At 37.2% G+C, this 20704-nt stretch overlaps 1 protein-coding gene across 3 annotated transcripts in view; it reads right to left on the reverse strand.

The window, feature by feature from the left end:
- Window positions 1-20704, reverse strand: part of Ccdc171 (coiled-coil domain containing 171) — a 378010-nt gene that overhangs the window by 201288 nt on the left and 156018 nt on the right. For all 3 annotated transcript variants that reach the window (XM_087904896.1, XM_087904894.1, XM_087904895.1), the window contains 5 exons: window positions 16960-17464; window positions 15666-15782; window positions 4982-5208; window positions 4520-4702; window positions 1497-1682 (listed from right to left, as the gene is read on the reverse strand). In XM_087904896.1, coding sequence (XP_087761022.1) covers window positions 1497-1682; window positions 4520-4702; window positions 4982-5208; window positions 15666-15782; window positions 16960-17464 — 1218 coding nt within the window. The remainder of the gene's footprint in view (window positions 1-1496; window positions 1683-4519; window positions 4703-4981; window positions 5209-15665; window positions 15783-16959; window positions 17465-20704) is intronic.

The raw sequence follows: 20704 nt of genomic DNA on the forward strand, positions 1-20704 counted from the left end.
TGTACAGGTGGCCAAGAACCTAGGCCATGGGCCTAGAAGAAAACCAAATAAACATAGAAATAAAATAACTCCTAATGACATACTGCTATACTCTAGATCAGTACCTCTCTAAGCTATTAGCAGAGAAGCTTCCTCTTGGCAGTAGATAGGAACTAACACAGAAATCTATGTGCTGAGAATAAGAGACTTTGAAAACAAAGTCGTAAACGAGATTACCTTCATCAAACTCCTCCGCAGAAAGATTGCAAAGGCAATTGGAATATCTGATACCAAGGAAACAGTTTCTTCCCAAACACAACAGGACTGAAGCACATATAAACTCACAGAACCTGTGGCAACACATTCAGGGCCTGACAGGTTCAAGTCGGACAGGACCCCAGTGCTGAAAAGGAGTAGACATAGCCTCCCATCCCTAACCAAGAAGCAATATCTATTTGACATTGTTTACAAGGAAAAATTAGTTTTCTCCAGTGGAATCTCACTTTTAACCTCACAATTAACCGCACCTAAGAGCAGTCTCATGCCCAGCAGTAGATGGCCAACACAAAAAGAACTCAATAGAATTTTATAGATGTTTTGTCTCATAGAGCTTTGTTTGGGCATCTTATCTTATTGATCCTTTGCTTGCATATAACAGTTTCTAAATTTTTGTTTTTACAGGGTGTGTGTGTGTGTGCGCGCGCGCGTGCGCGTGTGTGTTGAGGCAAGGCAATTACACAAGCAAAAGCAAGCACATGCAAACTCACAATGAGTAAGCAAAATTGGCCAAGACAACCTGTCAGCAGACCAAAAGCAAAGTAACTAATGACACGTGCTCCTAGCCAATCACAACACACCAGCAGTGACCACCAATTTCAAAAGGACCAACCAGAAACGTTCCTGTGGCAGCTTAATTTCCTTAATCCCATAACCCTCCCCCCAACCTGCTTACAATTAAGAGTTTCTGCATTGGAATCTCTTCGAGTCTGTGTGTCTTCTCACCCCCTGCCCCCCAGAAAACAGGGATAGCACAACAAACAACAGCAACAAGCCCACAAAAACTCTGTGTGTTTGTGTGTGTGTGTGTGAATTTCTTATGCTTTGTTTCTTTATTTTTTTATTCTAGTTTAGCTTTTGTTTGCTTTGTTTTCTAAAGAGAGAGAAAGAAAGGGTATGTAGTTGGTAGGTAAGCAGATAGATGGGGAGGATTTGGGAGGAGTTGGAGGAAGGGAAATGATCAGAATATATTATATGAGAAATATTTTCAACAAAAAAAAACACATTTTAAAAAATTATTACTGGAAAAATACCTATGTTGTTTTCAACCAGTCAGTAAAGCCCACTTTACATTTTCCATAAATTTTAAAGGCTCGAGGTGACACCTCATACCATCCTTACAAACCATTTATTTCACACCTTTGGATCTGTCCTCTATATCAGGAGCTATGCATGACATGCACACACAGACCAGGATCCATACAAGTAGCAAATAACTCATTATACAAGAGATGCTATACCTTAACAGCTTCTCCAAGGGTCTGGTTTTTGTCAGCTTCCTCGCTGGAGTGCAACTCAAGTCTATAATTCAACTCCTGTAGTTGTTGGGCCTGTTCATTCAATAGCATTTGTGCCTGCTGTTCCCGAAGTAATGCATTATTTAACTCTTCACATGCACTTTCAAACTTCTCATGGGTGATCAATTTCTTTAAGAAGAAGAGGAAAAAAATCAGTGGCAAGCCAATTGTATTGCTGTACTATTTATTCTTCAGAGCAGTATTTGGTAACATAAAGAACATAGTATGGGGCTGGAGAGATGGCTTTGTGCTTAAGAGCACCAGAACAGAATTCTTCTTCCAGAACAGAATTCAGTTCCAAGTACCCACAAGGGGATGGGCTAACAACTAGCATCCTGGGGACATCATGCCCTCTTCTGTCCTTCACAGGTACCTGGACACATGTCATACACTCACAGATACCTATACATAAATAGAAATTCAAAAAATAATGTAATGGCAAACATTTATAAGAACTTATTATAAAACAAAACATAAAATTTATTTTGCTCAGAAAAAGTCAAAATAAACTATCATTTTTGGTTTTAAAGTATAATAATCATACTTTAAAAGTTATCTTTTTGTCAAACAAAATCTTAGAAAACACTTGAAATATCAAATAAAGTTTGTTTTTTTGTTTGGTTTGCTTTGGTTTTTGGGGGGCCAGGGTTTCTCTGTGTAGCCCTAGCTGTCCTGGAACTTGCTCTGCAGCACCAGGCTGGCCTCAAAGTCACAGAGATCTGTAACTGCCTCTACTTCCTGAGTGCTGGAATTCAAGGCATGTACCACCACACTCAACTTCCAAATTAAAAAAAAAAAAAAGCTTTTTGTAAAGATTATGATTATGAAAAAATATTCAAATGACCATAAGTATTGGAATGATTATCTGAATCTGTGTTCAGTGTGCTACTGTTTGGATCTCTTTGGCCCCATGTCTTCTCTAGCAGTTCCTACCCACACTCACACTCTCAGGCTACCTTGTCTTGTTTTCCCTCAACAATTGCAATTATCAAAATTTGCCTTATTCTCTTGCCTACATACATCTTGCATGGAAATAGCTGTACTGAGTTGAGAACTCACTTAGCTTTCTCACTCAACACAGAAAAGGATGAACGATATTCATATGTGAACACCTGCTAATGAAATTCTACACCGTAATATAAAAAACGACTTACAATACGCTGACTACTTGGAGGGCAGGACACAGCCCTGGAGGACTAACGAGAGCTCTCCACAGGCCAGCCTCCCATAAAGGCTCATGGGGTCTAGGTCAGACCACTTGAATATCCCTTCTTCAAGGCACTTGAGTGAGTAAAACACAGTTACAAGACACCTGACACTGTCATCTTCAAGTGCATAAGGAAAAATGCTTCACAAAAGGTGCATTCCATGAAGTATGTGTGGAACTAGGGAGACACACGGCTCCCTTCATGGTTCTACCTGCACATGTAGTCATCTAAGAGTCAGCTTGCCCACTGTCAGCATGGATTTGAAGGGGATTCATGTAATTCGTCACAAACATAATGCAGCCTGATCTGAATTCTTTAAAAAAAAAAATCTAGGCTTGGCAGAACTAAAACCTTACTGTATATATCTTAAAAACATAAAACTATTGCTATCTTATGAAGCTCTTTAATCTGCCAATTTTCTGACAAATAAGACAAAAATATTTTCTCCAAGGCCCAGAAATAATGCAACTCACAGAAAGAGAAAGCTTTGCTTGAATTAAATTTGAAGATAAATTTATAGCATGAGCATATATATAATACTAAAATATCACTAAATAATTTAATATTAGCATTAAAATTATAATAGTGTATAAAGCATAAGAATAAAAATTATTCAAAATATAAGTGAGGAGACTTTTGTCCCCTCCACAAACAGCAGGCTTCTCAATAGAAAGCATTCTAAAAGGAAAGTTTTCTAAGGGAAAAGCCATCCTACTTAATGGCCACATTTCATCATAACCTTTTAGGGCTGTTAGCTTTGTTAGTTACATGCCTGGAGCAAGCAAACAAACACAAGTTTTAATTAAAACAAAAATATATGCTTTAAAATGGCATTCTGAGAAAAACAAGACAGGTTTGCAAGGGAAAGTAGCTGTTGTCATGCAAGCCTGAATGACAACTTGAGGCTGATTCCCAGAACCCACAGTGGAAGAGAACCAACTCCTAAACGTAGTCCTCCAACTTCCACACTCATGCTGTGTTGCAAACGTGTACACGAGCAAGCATACACAAACACAAAATACATGCATACCCAAAAACACATGCACTGATAGATAGATAGATAGATAGATAGATAGATAGATAGATAGACAGATAAACAGACAGAGATAGATAGACAGACAGACAGATAGATATAGATAGACAGATTACAGATAGATAGATAGATAGATAGATAGATAGATAGATAGATAGATAGATAGATAGATAGATAGATAGAGGAATGAAAAATTAGAGAATATAATCCACGCCTGGCAGTAGATGGAGACTTTTTGTTTATAACCTTACAGGTCCTTTGGATATATATTATAGTTTCTGGTTTTGAGTTTTTAAGGGATTCCTGTGAGTGAAAACATATGTTTCTTGTGTCTATATATGTTTATTGTACTTTTTCTTTGGCTCATTTTTTTCCTGCATGCTTGTTTGTTTTGTCCTATTCTGGTTTGTTTTAATTGTTATTTTTTCAGATGGTCTGTTTTCTAATGAAAGAGAGAAAGAAGGATGTAGAACTGGGTGGGAGGAGAAACAGGGAAGATCTGAGAAAAGTTGGGGTAAGGGAAACTATTCAAAGTATATTGTATGAAAAAAATCTATTCTCTATAAAAAAATAAAACTGGAAAATAAATAACAGAAAACTTAAAAACAAAGCAATCCTATTGAAGGGACTTTGAATTACTTCTATTAACCAAACAAACACTGTTAAGGAAATCATATAGAAAGAGGTATCACAAAACCATGGTTTACTATGCCAGATCTACTTACAGAGTGCTTAAATTCATTTAATTGCATCTGCAGATTCTGTGATTTGTCAAGCTCCTTTTTCATCTCACTCAGAGTGCGTTTGTACTCTGTGACCTCTAGGCGCAGCGAGCGGCGCTCCACTTCAGCTGCATGCAGCCTTTGCGTAAATCCAAATATTTGCTTTTGTAATGATGCAGTACTTTTCTGTCGTTAAATAAGAGTACATTTACAAACATCAGTTACAGATTTACTAGCAAATCAATACCAACGAGCATTTTGCTAAATTGAACTCAAACATTAATAATGCAAAAAAAATAATACTAGCTATCTCTAAACCAAGTAAACTTATTCAAGAAGCTTTATTTTATTAAAAGTTTCTGTAAAACTAAATTATTCACATACAATTAATTTAAACTATAAATAGGCTAATACACTTTCTATCCCACAAATCCTAAAGTCACTACTGAATGAAATAGCACATACCATAATGGGCATATGGCTGCGCAAACCATACTTCAGGGCCAGCGTGTTCACTTTGTGAAGTCCACGGGCCAGCCTCTGAACCAGGGAATCTTTCTCTACATATGTTATGCTCCGGCTGCTATGCAGAGGTATACTTTCCATTGCCAAACTAATTTTATCCATTAGTTTTGCAAAAGAACTCTTGGTTGCACCTATGAGTAAATGTCCACAGATTCTGGAATTTGGATCTTCAAAGGAAAAAAAAGCACAATATATGAGTTGCCTCACGTTAACTTTGATCACAATAGAATTTTTCATTTATGTAGCTCTCATGCATTTATAGCCACTTCCCCCATCGAGCTTTACTATGAAAAGTTGAGCACAAGCTTGGCTCACTACTGAGCAGCGGCCCTACAGAGAACCTCCTGAACTTCCAGTCTGACCTCGCATGGAACAGCATCTCTCTAGAATCCACCTTCCCTTTCCTTTTCTAAAACTTCCTATAATTTGGTTTCTATTCATAATTATGACTGCTTATGACCTTAGCCCCATAATACTTATATTCTCAGACAAAAAAAAACACAATTTTCTTATTCAGGAGAGTTAAAAGCCTACAACTACAATTACTTATTTCCTGGTGGGATTTCAGTGACCAGCCTGTGTCTAACGGGCTGGAGGGTCCTTATGTATGCTACACATCTTGCTTCCTACCAGATCCTTAGGTCTACAATTAATAACTGTGCTTAATGTTATAAACAAAACTGTCACTACTCTCCCTACCAACTGATATTCCAGATACAGTTAATAGGCTTATTTATACCTTCATAAAAGTTATGTAATTTCCCTATTCAAAGCAGGTCTTGATTCTTGTCTTATTCATGTGAAATGACCAGCACCGGAGAGTCTTCAAACCCAAATCTAGTAGTGTACGTGCTACATTTCAAGAGTCTCTACTACTGGAGCTAATCTAAATTTTGCCTTTCTGTCATAAGAGCAATATTACCAAATCAAATTGTATTGTGTTAACTGTGAGATTATATACAGGTCAAAACTAATGAGCAACGCTGACCAAGGGCAACCAGTGGTTTCCTATGGCATTAAGAACTGCCTCACCAATACTCTGCATTCTACCTTACAGACACTCTGTATTCTAAAATTTGAACTGTATTCTATTTCTCCTATTTTTCAATGTATAAATGGAAGGATCAATTTTGTATGCCACATAGCAGTCAAGATTTGAAAATCACACTGCTTCCGAGTTACACTTAAAATAAAATTGCCAATTTGATAAAAGTATAATATTCTGTATATAAATTTATTAGTTGTTAGTGTGTTGACTTTTGAGAATATAATGTAGTATATTTTCATTCGATATGACACTCAATATAAACACACTCTCAAAGAAAGTCATGGGCAAAGTCATACAAAATTTAATTAAAATACATAATTGTTAATAATGAGACATTTAGTAAGTAATGAATGACAAAAAAATTTACTAGCACACTTAGATGACAGTCAACAGATAATTTAAAACAGTTAAGTAAATAACTAAAAATATAGTAAATAATTCACTACTCAATGAAAGAATAGTAAAATTTAATTTTCCCCTAATAGTCAGCATATTATTTTAATATCAAATATATGTATTCTCTGTGTCTCCAGTTGCACTGCATTTTTTCATTTGTCTTCTTTCATTTCCAACTGCCCTATCTTCACTATGCCAAGCTAGCATCTGTAGATATTTTTAATATATTTGTTGGATTAATCACATTCCATTTTATTTCGATAGCAGCTGCAACAATACTGAACTCAACAATGCATTCAAAAATACCAAGAGAAAGTAATATTAATTTTCATACTATATCAAAAATTACTTTTTAAGCAAATATAAAATCTGATTTTAAATCTTTAAGTAACATAAAAGAAATGACATTTTTAATAAAAAGAGCTTTAAAATAAAATTCAACTACAATTAAATTATAATACATAGTGCTTTCCTGTTTCCTTTTTGTTGCTATTATTTACTATATCACTAAAATATGTTTGGTAGACACTAACCACTAGGAAAGAGAAAATTAAATGACAATACTATTCCACTAGGCATTCTTCTGAATTTTTAAGAAGTTAGGAAAAGACATATTCCAAGTCCCTGAGTGCTAACCATCATGAGCTACAGTCAGAGCGATAAATAATTTATGTTTTAAGAGGCATTTTTATAATAGAGCTCACATTTTACCATATGGAATGCAATTTTATAATGAAAGTGGAAGAGATACTGTAGTGCCAGAATTACATATTTATCTGCATGACAGTGAACAAGAGTCACGAAAAATCCTCTTGTTTACATGTCTCAACTATTTTAAAATTTATACCTGTTAAAAACAATTTTTTTCTTTACGTTAATAGAATTTGCTAGCCATTTTCCCAACTTAAATAATGTGACCTTTAGAAAGAAACAGATCACAGGTTGCACAATTGCTTTTTCCCATAGAACAGGCATGTTTTCACATCAACAAATAAATCTTCAAAACAAATTCCTAAGCAGCCGACTGGCCTAGCAATTCTAACCCTGAAGGTTGGAGGACTCCCGGAGGGGGCAGGACTCACTGTGGAGCCCTGTCCTTCAGCTGCAGCAAGCACGGCAGCTTGATCTTTATCTGTCATAACAAAATACACACAAGAATGACATGTCCCTGATGCTGCGTGTAATAAAACTAGAAGTCTTTAGAAAGCATTACAGAATCTATTGCTACTAAAATTGCAACTACTGTAAAGAAAACTAGGAGTCTATGTCGTGTTTTTTTAATTAAAATGGAGTGTTTCAACTCAGAAAACATGAGGAGCCCCCTTTAAGCAAAGAGTAATAGCGAATTAACAATAAAGTGCATAAAAGAATCAATGGGGAATAACGGTAATGCTAGTAGCGTTACTAATTTAACATTGTCTTTTAACTAAGGCCTCACAATGCAGCCCAGGCTGAACTAGAACTCACTATGTAGGCCAGGCTTGCCCTGGATTCATCCTTCAACCTGTGCTTCAAAGCTGCTGGAATGTACAACCAGGCCTGGCTAAGGTCTTAGCTTTCTAATACACAGCAATAAATTCTTATTAACAGAAATACAATTTCTCACTGGTTTGACCTTTTAAATATGAAACTTCGGTCTTGACATGAACATAATTAGGCTTCTGAGTTGGCCCTTTGTAGATAGGACTTCTGCAAAGTTTACTGCAGCACACAATAGGAGGTAAGGTGCATAGCAACTTACTAGCAAGGGTGAGCTTGAGTCATCTACCTTCAAGGCAGCTAAGATTTCATTACAGAGAAGGTAAGTAATAAAACGCACTGACATTCTACCTGTGACCAGCTATCCTTGGATATACTCAGAAATAAACTTAGAAATCAAATAAAATACATTTGTTTCTACCTTTAAATTTTTAGTTTAGCCCAGTCATACCAAAATGTTCAACCACCTACATTCTATTCCCATAATGATTGATATTTCAGCCCTTCAGTGAAAGTAGCATACTCCCCTGTTTGAGGTAAATGATCTCTTGCAGGCACACCATTTGGATATCTAGAAGAGGTCATTTATCTCAAGTGGGCAAACACTATCACAAAAGCAAAAAGGTTGCCACCTGTCCAGTATTTATAGAGGCAAAATGGAAACTGGGGTCTCTGCCCAATGCCTATGAATTCACCATCAAAGTTTATAAAAGCAGGGGCCAAACACTCTAAGTACTTTCTAAAATGTGACTTCAGACTCTCATTATTAAAATTCCACTTCTGTGAAGAAAAAAAAGTAATATTAGTTTCATTAAGATATCAGTATGTGCCAGACAGTGGGGCACACGCCTTTAATCTCAGCACTCAGGAGGCAGAGGCAGGGGGATCTTTGTGAGTCCAAGGCCAGCCTAGTCTACCAGAGCTAGTTCCACAACAGCCAGGGCTATTACAAAGAGAAACCCTATCTCAAAAAAAAATACACATACACACATACACATATACATATATGTATATATCAGTATATAAGAAAGCGATAAAACAATGGACATTTACATATTCAGAAGATATGTCCAAACAAGTTACTTTTTTCTCTAATGAACATATTAGCTAGGAGTTCCTATTAGCCAATGTCTTATTTAGGGTTACTATTGAGATGAAACACCAGGATCAAAAGCAACTTGGGAAAGAAAGGGTTTATTTTGTTCACGGTTCCATATAACAGTTCATCATCAAAAACAGTGAGGACAAGAACTCACACAGGGCAGGAACCTGGAGGTCATGGAGAAGTGCTGGTTACTGGCTTGCTCACATGGTTTGCTTAGCCTGCTTTCTTATAGAACCCAGAACCACCAGTCCAAGGGATGGAATGCCCCCACAATGGGTCGAACTCTCCCCTATCAATCACTAATTAAGACAATGCCCTACCTACAGACTTGCCCGTAGCCTGATCTTACAGAGCCATTTTCTTAGCTGGGTCTCTCTCCTCTCAGACGACTTTAGCTTGTAGCAAGCCGCCATGAAACTATCCAGCACAGTCAGAATGTGCACATGAGAATGTTAAGGCTGAAAGTGGGCAGAGTCACACAAATAGCGCATGATAGCACACACTCAGATGCCAAATTCTTAGCCAGTGTTCAGTCAAGAGCACAATCTCTCTCCTAGAAGTTAGATTACATATAACTCAGAATTCATTCTAAAAGCCTAACTCTTAAAAATAATCACTAATTGAATTTTCTTTAACCTAAGAATAAACTTAAGCAATGCAGTTATTTAATATGCTAAAAAGTACTGCTTGATGTTGACATACATGACCACATATTTCCTGAGGTGGACAGAAAGAAATCACAGTGATGTTGCCAGTATACAATCCTGATGTTTAAAGTAGCTCCACTTTCAGCAAGATATTAAAAGGGGAGGCACAGCAGGGGAAGTGGCTCAGTGGTAGAGTGCTTACCTGACATGCACAAGACCCTGGGTTTGATCCTAGCACTGAAAAGAAAAAGGAGGAGAAAGAAAAGAGAGAAAGTATGGAGCATCTAGAAAAACACGTAAGAAAATATATAAGCATGAAATAAATATTCCTGAGTGGTTTTAGTAGTCTTCTTTCTGTCTTTCAACTTTCCTACTCTGCACACTTCAAATTACGAGGTAATAAGATGTGTGATTTACAGCGAATGGTGTCTTTGACTCATGATGTCGGGAGTCTTCCTTGTTGTAGCATATACAAGTACTTTGTTTCTTATGGCCTAATAAATTTCATGTGTGTGTCTATCCACTCATTGGCTGGGGATAGTTCAATTTGCATTCACATTTTGTTTATTATCATTACTGCTATGTGCATTTATGCTCATATTTTTAGATACATGGCTTCATTTCTCTTAAATCTATAAATAGTAGTGGAATTACTAGCTTATAATACAGTTCAATCCTAACATTTTAAGAAACCACAAAACTCTGTTCCAAAGCAGCTCATCATTATTATTCCTTCCAGAAATATATGAATGCTTTCATATTTTGCCTTTCTCTATTCCCATCCTAAGCAAACACAATCCTGCAGAGTGGGCAAGCGCCAATGTGAAGATGATGGTAAGGACGGCAGAGAAATACAGTCTAAATTTTTATAGCTCTCTAGACTTCCTATTACTTAGAAGAGAGAAAATAATCAATTTTACTACCATGCTTTAAGTGGGTCTTCCATAAATTACAAAGAAAGAATATCTGTGGCAGCCCCCAAAAATGTATGATTTTATTAGAAAAAGAAATTTTCCTCTTGATCTTTACATAGTAATTAAAATAAAACCAGTTCTCCTTTCCACATATATATGGAATGCGTGTGTGTTCACACATGTAGGAGTCAGAGGCTGGCGTCTGACTTAGTAGTCTAGCTAGCAAACTTGCTCCAGGATGCCCTATCTTTGCCTTTCAAGTACTAATGTTGCAGCAGGCCATCATGCCCACTCAGCCTTTACATGGGTGTTGGGGATCCAAATTCCAGACCTCATGCTTGCATGGCAAGTGCTTTACCCACTGAGCCATCTCCCCGGCCCCAGCGCTATCTTTTAAAGAGTTGAAACTGGGGCTGGAGAGATGGCTCAGCAGTTAGGAGCACTTGTTGCTTTTGCAGAGGACCTGGGTTCTGTTCCCAGCACCCACTGTGGCTCACAACCATCTGTAACTCTAATACCAGGGGCCAAGAAGCCCTCTAACTTCTCAGGCACCAGCACACATATAGTATCCTACATACATGTAGACAAAACATTCATAAGCATAAAATAAAATAAATAAAACTTTAAAAATTAGAGTTAAAACTGCATGTAACCTGAAAACTTCCTTAAAATTTTAAACCAATAAATTTGTACTATAAGTTTTTATAAATTTCTCTATTATTTATTAATGTACTAACGATAAATAAAATATTTTCTGAAACAAAGAAAAAATAAAGACTATATCAAGTACTTCATAAATTTACTCAGTCTGCTAAAGTACTTATTAATATAACAATCCTATTTTACACATACAGAAACTGACACAATTTCCTTTTCTCTGTTGTGTCTTTTTCTTACTGGGGATTGAACCCAAGCCTCCATGTATGTATGTTAGGAGCCTCTGAGTTCAAACACAGAATTTTTTAACTTTTTATTTACAAAGCATCACTAAGTAGACCAGAATGGCCTTGAACTCACTCTGTAGTCAAAGCTAGTTCTGAATTTGTGATCATCCTACTTTAACTTCCTCAGAAACTGAGAAGGCAGGCATACAGCACCAGGCACACAGCACATAACTGTAAATAATTTATCCAACACTACACGTCTGGTATCAGAAGTCTTCCTTGCATCTAAAATGCTGCCTCCCTTATGGTAAAGTCCAATTTTAGACTACAAAACTAATAATCTGTACCTTAACTGTACAAAGATATGTGGGCATATTTTTATTAATTTTTACACTATTTTCATGGTAAAGGTGATGGTAAGAGAAAACTACAATTTAATCCCATTTATAGGGTAAGTATTAAATAAGATGTCCCTATCTCAGTAAATTCTTTGTGTAAGGTTTATGTATTTTCTTTTTAACTAGGCATATGGGTATTTCTGCAAGTGAGTGCATGTGTTGGTGCCTACCAAGACCAGCAAGGGCGTTGGATCCCCTGAAACTGGAGTTCTGAGCTGCCCAGCACGGATGCTGACAACTAAATGCTCTTCCAGAGGTCCCAGGTTTGATTCCCAGAGCCCATATGGGGATCACAACTGTCTATAACTTCAGATTTAGGGGATCTGATGCTCTCTTATGACTTTCACAGGCACTTCACACACATGAAGCACAAACAGATATATGGGATGCCCTATATATGTGTTGCTTTTATTGATTAGTGAATAAAGCTGTTTTGGCCAATGGCTTAGCAGACTAAAGTCAGGCGGAAAATTCAAAGAGAGAGAGAGAGAGAGAGAGAGAGAGAGAAGGCAGTCAGAGAGACTCCATGTAGCTGCCAAAGGAGAAAGACACTGGAACCTTACCAGTAGGCCTCAGACTCACAATGGTACACAGATTAATAGAAATGGGTTAATTTAAGATCTAAGAGCTAGCTAGGAATACACCTAAGCTATTGGCCACCACAGTCTTGTAATTAATATAGTTTCTGTGTGATTATTCTGGTCTACTCAGCTGGGAAACCAACATTCCAACTCATTTTACACATACGTACAGGCAAAACACCCATACATATAAAATAAAATTAAAATGTAAAAACTTAAATATATTCATTTCATTATAAGCATTGTAAGTTGTCAACACTTCAATTACATTTATTACCTTTGTTATTCCATGAAAACCATTTACCTTTAACTGTCTGAAAATGTTTCCTTTTTCTAGTATAATATCTTCTGTACCTATTTGAATACACTTAAGAATAAAAATGATTTAAAAATATGTTAATCTTCATTATGTTTGAAGAGACTCTTCTATTTTCCTGCATTAATTTTCCTGCCACTGTAATGAAAACACCTGACAAATAACTAAAGTGAAGAAAAGGTTTGATTATCTCAGTTTCAGACGTGTTATTGCATCATACCAAGAGGGTCCTTGTGGAGCAAAGCCATTTATGCCATGCAAGTCAGGAAGCAAAATGCACCAAACATCCAATTATATTCTTTACTAATCTGTAATACTCAACTTTAAATTTTATTTGGAAACACAGAAGATCAAGAATAGCCAAAACACTCCTACACAGAAAAGGCAGTACTGGAGGCAATACAATACCTAATCCAAACTACACTCCAGAGATGCAATAACAAAACAGCATGGTGCTGACACGGAACAGAAGACCTGCATACAAACCCACATAGATGTAAACCCACAGAGGCCGAGCCAACTGAGTTTTCTACAAGTTTTTCACTCTTTCAACAAATGGAACTGAGGGAAGTGAATTTCCACATGTGGAAAAATAAAACTAGATTCATATCTTTCACCTTGCTCATCAAAAAAATGGATCAAAGACATTAATGTAAGACCTGAAGCTTAGAAACTAGCAGAGGGAAATCCTGGCAAAAGACTTCCATATCTAAACAAAAGGAAGGGTTTTCTAGAAAGTATTCCAGTAGCAAGAGAAATGATTTTAAGAACTGATCAACTGGGTTACTAACAAATAAAAAACTACTGCTCAGCAAAGAAAATAATCACCAGAGTAGACAGCTCACAGACCTGAAAACAGTCTTTGTCAACTATAAACAGACAGTACGTTAATATCAAGAATGTATAAAAAACTGTAAAACTAACCACCAAAAAAGTAACTAGTTAATAAATGCATTGACGATCTGAATAGACAGTCCTCAAACAGAGAAACACAAATGGCCAGTAATGACTAGAAAATATAGTCATTGTCTTTAGCCAACAAGGGAATGTGAATTAAAACCAGTCTGAGAGTCCATGTCAGCCAGAGCACAGGGACTATCTCTAAAAAAGCAGATGACAACAAATCCTGAAGGGGACGCAGGGGGGGAAAGCCCTTCTGCGTTGTTGGGATCATAAACTGATGCAGTCACTAGGGAATTCAGTGTGGAGGCTCTCAAACACTAAAAACAGGACGAGTGGGTGATGGAGCCACACCACAGAGACACTTACACATCCATTTCACTGCTACACCATTCACGATACATGCAAAGTTAAACAAGCTTAGATAGTCAACTGATGACTGGAAAAAGAAAATGTGGAACACACACAAAATGGAATTATTTTTAATTGCAAAGAAAAATGAAATCATGATAGAAGAAGGGGGACCAGCAAAACACGGTACCGGAAGAGTCAGGTAAGGCAGTGAAAGAAGAATAATAACAAAGCAGAATTCCACATATGCATGAATCACCATAGTGAAACTCACTGAATAACTTCTTAAAAAATAACTTTAAAAAATATATTTATTACACTAAATCCAAACACTATCATTATGTTTTTTTAAAAAACTATGTTTTTGCTTTGAATCTACAAAACCAAAATTGTTAATTTAATTTTGTTTGAAACAGCCTGAAGAAATCATACTATTTTGTATTTATCTGAAATTATAAATGTGTGTATAATATTTATTATGTCTTAATTTAATCTTTTTAAATAATTAAAACTTTAGTTTTATTTCTACTTCAAACTCAGCATGTTAATGTTCACCAAAGTATTAAATATGCTCACGGATTACCAACATAAGTGGCTACACTTAAAAATAATCTGAGAATCATAAATTTCCTGACAGAGGAGCCTAGGTTTAAATAGCTGAAATTTTAATGAAATGATTCTCATTTACACTGGCCTATCTTTAAATTTTAAATTTTATCTCACATTATCATCCTCCTGTGCTTACACTTCCCTAAGCAGGGAAGTCTTAACAGGTCAGGACACACTGCTACTGCTAATGCATCATACTGACAAGGACTGGTCTAGGGTTCAGCTCACCCAGAACATGGCAACATTTCTTACACTTAGAAAAACAGACATCATTACACCTTTCTGACACACACATGCACATAAACATACACAACCTGAGTCAGGAAAAACAAACAAATTTTAAAAATGCATATATCATCAAATTAGACGTGGAATTTTCCTTGGGCTCAGCTATTATTGCTCAAGCTTCTGAAACTTATGGCCAGAAAACCAAAACCAAGTAACAGTGTCACCATTACTTTAAAAAGAGGAAACTTTGGGCTGGTGAGAAGGTTCAGGGGTTAAGAGTACTGGCAGCTCTTTCCTAGGACCCTGGATCGACTCCCAGCACTTACACTGTCTATAACTTCAGTTCCAGAGTATCCAACACCCTGTTCTGGACCCTGCTGGCACCAGGAACATACAAGATGCACAGATATATATATGGAGGCAAAACATCCACACACATTTAAAAAGTTAAAATAAAAAATAAATAAAGAAAAGAAAAAAACTAATGGTGTGCTTCTCATAGGAAAAACAAATCACAAAGGGGGAAGAATGGGGTAGATACTTTTACCCCAAAATGCTATTTAATTTCCTTTACAAATAAAGACAAAGTTTGTCATCAAATTTCCCTTTATTTACTGTATCATTAAATACAGATTTAACAATCTCTCTGTGGCTAAATAAGAAACAGATGTATTTTCCTTCAAGACAATTTATTAAAATTTGTACCATAAGGGATTTCTAGGCATTTGTATTAAGTACATTTTGCATAGACATAAAAAATGATCATACCTGTTTTACTAATGACTTCCTGCAGCTCAGTCATAGAACTGACAATGGCAACAAGAAGGTCAGAACTGGTGAACCAAGTAAGCGCTTGTAAACAACGTGACTGCTCCCTCTGATGCTCTGCAGAAACGTAAGGAGCCATTATGAAATGCTACAATTCTTAAAATCCACATTTGAATTTCATAGCCGTGTTCAGCTACTTAAGTAAATCAGACTTTGTATGCCTAGTGTTCTCTAGTTAAAAATCTAGTTACATCTGACTAACGCAACATAAAATAACAAGCATCAAAAAAGACAAACATTTCTTTTAGTTTTGGTTGTAGTACAATGGCCTGATTCTTAGCAATTGCATTGTTGGGACTCATGAGGCCTGGGCATGAGGCCCAGTGTAACTTCCTAAGCCTAACTTGAGTTTGGAGAGGCCTAGTGCAACTTCCTGAGCCTAGCTCAAGTTTGGAGACCTGTCTCTGGCTACCCAACGTAGGCACGCCTCTGCCAGCTACCGCTAACGTACAGAATATTATTGGCCCTTGTTCCTTGTTCCAGCTCGACCCATTCCCTATCTCAGCCTATATAAGTTCATGCCTGATGCAATTAAACGAGATCCTGTTTTGACAGACTCGGGACTCAGTGTGTGTGTGTGTGAGTCGTTGATGGTCGATGCTCACCACCCGGCTCAGACCCAGGTAAAAGTCCCGCAGGTCTGGCTCTGCCCCCGCCCTTTCTGCCAGAGAACCCCGGCATTGTGTCAGGGTTGAGGATGCAATGGTAGAGCACTTGTTTCATGAAAGTAGCCTTAGGGTTGATCCCAGGCATAAATTTTAAAAAGTTAACAACTAAATCTATTGCTTTCTCAAAAATAGTAAAACATTCCCAAGAAATATCAGCTGGAAATTTATATTTGACTCACTTTTAAACAACTCTTCAAGATATATTTTTAACTCTCTCATCATTTTATTCTTATTTTATGCTGAAAGCATGGATAACTTTCAAGTGTCTGTTTTGGATTGTCACAATTGAAAATGTGAGGTATAAATGTTCCACTATACTGTTTTAAAAAGATAATACAAATAAATCTAGACAATATGAAGTTATACATATTTGCTTCATAATATCAGTTTACAAAAAAATTCAAGGCTAATTTTTATAAATTAAACATTTATACACATATACATGTAAAGATGTACTGGTCTATGTTACATAATTAATTCTTTGAAGGTTTGTATAATAGATAAGCACACACACATTATATTTCACTTACATATAACTTAGATTTTTAAAGCACAAACTATCTTACTTGGAAATTTGCGCTTGTCTTTGGGCTCTCCTGTACACACTAACATGCCTATGCCTTCCTTGCAGCTTTCCATCCAGGTAAAAAGAGAGGCACAGGATTGGCCCAGTATCTTGAGTCTGTTTGCTGCCAAAACTGCAATCGCACCTTTCCGGAATACACGAGTCAGTCCTTTGAACGGTTTTTTCTTTGGTTTGGCTTCTTCTTGTTTCTTTTCGTCTACTGCTGCCAGGGCCTGGGCTAGCGTTCTAATTTCCAGTTTGAACAATTCCAAGCTGTTGACTTGCTCCTGGAGAAAGTCTCTCTGTGTGGATAAGGCACATGACCTGCTATAGAGGGGATACAATGCACCAGCCATCAGCGCACACGCCGCCAACAAGCATGTTTGTTCTCTCTGAGTCTTGGCCAATGCATTTTTGAAATGTGAATTCTCAAGAACCAGTTGTTCATGTGAGTTCTCAATACGGTTCAATTTTTCCATGTTTTTTTCAGCAATTTCTTGAAATTTCTATAAGAAAAGTCAAATAATATATATTAATAATATATATCTATATATATATTGGAACAAAGAAGCATTTTACTAATTTTTGTTAATACAAGGAAATATACTTTAGCTCAAACTACTAGTCTGTGTTATAAAATATCCAATGGGCAAGAGTGGACCAGACAGCTTAGATCTGAACGTGCACATTGACTGAAAATCTCTTACAACAGAAGCTTTACATAAGCCATATCACATAAATTTGCGGGTATTTCGTGAATTTCCTGTGTACTTGCATATGAATATACATATGTGAAAAGGGAAATAAATATGCTTTCTGGGCCTAATTTCTCCTTTCCACTCCTCAGTAATTACTATTTCCTCTTAAATAGAAACAACACTGAAAATTGGGGTGGGGTATAGTAAAAGCTATTACTGTTGCCAAAATAAACAATGAACTAGATTAGTGATTTAAGAAACAATAATCCATCAACAGACTGCCCTTTCTGACTACCAGAGACGGACACTGAATAGAGCCTCTTGTTTCAGCTCCCAAGTTCGCAAGCAGAGCAACATATAGCAGCTCCAGAGCAGGAGGAAAGGACTATGGTGAGCTGGGCCTCAGCAGCTCTCTAATCCTCTTTCTCTAATTAACATTCTTAGAATTCAAATTGTAACTTGAAACTAAAAATAAACATTAACTGCAAGAACCACATTTTAGTAACTAGAAATAAACTGGTTATCTATGAGCTCTTCCATGCAATCATTATGGTCTGTGGAGGTAAAAGAGAAGGGTTCTAAACTAATAGATTGCACTCTACTATTCATTTATCATTCAGTAAATATTATAGACTACTCACAAAGTTTAATATGCTATGAAAACAGAGCAATCAATCATCATTATGGTGCAATGCTATAGTGCATATACACCAGGTTGTCAGAGCACCAAGGGGCACCTGACAAAATGATGCCGACAAGCCTTTGGAAGGATATGACAATTAAAGGAAAAAGGGGAGTGAGTTATGCAAAAGGAAAAAATTAAATCTACACCATTAATAAGGAGACTAGACAACAGCAACCCTTTAATAATTTAGTCTAACCTCGCAAACAACTGTGATTTAAGAGCTGCAGTTAGATTTTTATTTTCCTAGTGAACTGTCATGACACAGCCATGAACCTCTTTCTCTTGAATAGAAAACTAGGGGAGTTCAATTCTAGCATTATAGTCATTTAGAAACAGAGAAAAAGTATCCTGAGTATTGGCATGGCAAAGTCAAGTTCTGTCTTCATAATGAGACTCCTTCGGGACATTAAAGGAACTATTTCTCTTTGTACTACTGGTTTAAACTGTACTATGTGAAAATTTAAAGTTGATCTTTGGGAGAGGTATATGATGTCTTATTCAAGAGTTGCCCAGTGAACACCCAGAAGAACAAAAGGCCCTTGTAAAATTCACATTGGCAGGAGAACCTCAAAAGACATCAACATCTAAGGCAAATCATGCAAACGCTCAGCCACAGTGCAAGATGTGGTGTCAAAGGCTATCATGGGCAGTGCTGGTAGGCAACAGCAAAATAGTTTCAAGCTAGCAGACATGACAACCGAGGAAAATAAATCCTAGGAGATAGTTTTCCAAAGACAGAAAGTAAGAGGAGACATTCAGAGGCACAGGCGAGCAGTGAAAGGGAAAGGAAAGCATTAAAAAAAATCACTGCTTAAAGGATTTAATTTTTTTAATTTAATTTAATAATTGCATGCCTTCCCTTCAGGTAAGGAAAAGTTGAATATTAGAAATGGATTTCCTATTGAATGGAACTGGAAATTGTATATCAAGTAAGGTAAACGAAGGCCAGAAACATCAATACCACATTAGTCTCTCTCATAGGCCGATCGTACTTTAGGGTTTTTAGGTTTGAGTGTTTGTTGGGGATGACGGTGGAAGATGAGAGTAGAGGTGGGCAATATTGGAGGCAGAGTGATTTGAGCAGGGGTGGGGTTTAAGGGACAGGAGCGCAGAAGGGATAGAGGGATGATTAGTAAAAACTAAGGATGCATGAAAAGGCCATGTGAAAACCTTACTCTTACTATTACAAGCTAACTTCTAAAAACTTTAAAAGAAAAGCTCCCTGCACAGATGAACAATGTTGCTTCCAGAAGTCATGGTGCCAAATATGGTCTGCTTCCTGGTGAGATGTTAGTAAGAGGCTCCAAGGGTATCTACAAAAATATAACCTATTACCTTTGTTATTCATGGCCTACCACAACTAGCAACCGTATCACTAAAGGCACCAGACACTGGTTGCAGGGGATCAAAAAATCCTATTGGAACTGAAATAGAAGGCTCCCATGCTGGCTAGCTTTCATGGTCACAGAAGGTGCTATACGGGCTGCGGCTGCCGGAGAGAAAAGACATCAGTAGTCTTTCCCAGCTGTGAACCCTGCAAGCTGTAAAAAGCAAACTGCTAGGCAAGAGACATCTGCAGGTGCAACAGGTACAAGACTATTGTGGGGGTAACCAACCACTTCCTGCTTAGATTTGAGGCCCCAGACCACTAAAGGGAATTCATGCCCAGTATTGCAAATATGGTCAAAAGCCCAAAAGGCTGGGCCATCATGGGCCCTGAGCAGGGCAGGTGGGGAGGTTGAGGCGTGGGAAACAGCTACTGCTGTTGTTTTATAAATGGACATGGTATCAACTGCCTTCCAAATATTTAAGATAAAACCCATAGATCAGCACTGCGCTCAGTCTTAATTAGGAATATTCAGCTTGCTGTGGTCAACAGTCTACGCACAGACTCATAACTGATAAAGGTGCTGATGCTAAGTGGCTGTTGAGTATTTATCCTATAACGTCCCCCCGCCAAAGCTCGAGAAGCATTACAGAAGAGGTAGTAGAAATAAATGGAAGAGCCAGACGCTGTGGAGGAGTGCCGTGAAATACCGTCTTCTCGACATTGTGTGACCACCGCACTCATGGACTCAGGAGCTACAGTCTCCAGCACAAGAACTACACAAGGTCAAAATCCCAATGCAAGCAGAGGAGTCTCTTAGGAGGCCCAACTCTACCTGAGAAGCTATTGGCAGTCAATGGATGCTGGTGGAAGGGAAGTCATTTTCTTTAGTATTATAGCAACTGGTAAGTTGCTCTAGTAAATAACATCCCCACCCATGAATACACAAGCAGTCTCAATTTACACTATTAAGTCATAAGAAAAAAAAACAAAAAGGAGGGAGGGATGAAGGAAGGAAAGAAGGAAGGGAGGGAGG

The sequence above is a fragment of the Myodes glareolus genome, chromosome 3, assembly GCF_982192425.1.
Source record: "Myodes glareolus chromosome 3, mMyoGla1.1, whole genome shotgun sequence".
NCBI classification, from domain to species: Eukaryota; Metazoa; Chordata; class Mammalia; order Rodentia; family Cricetidae; genus Myodes; species Myodes glareolus.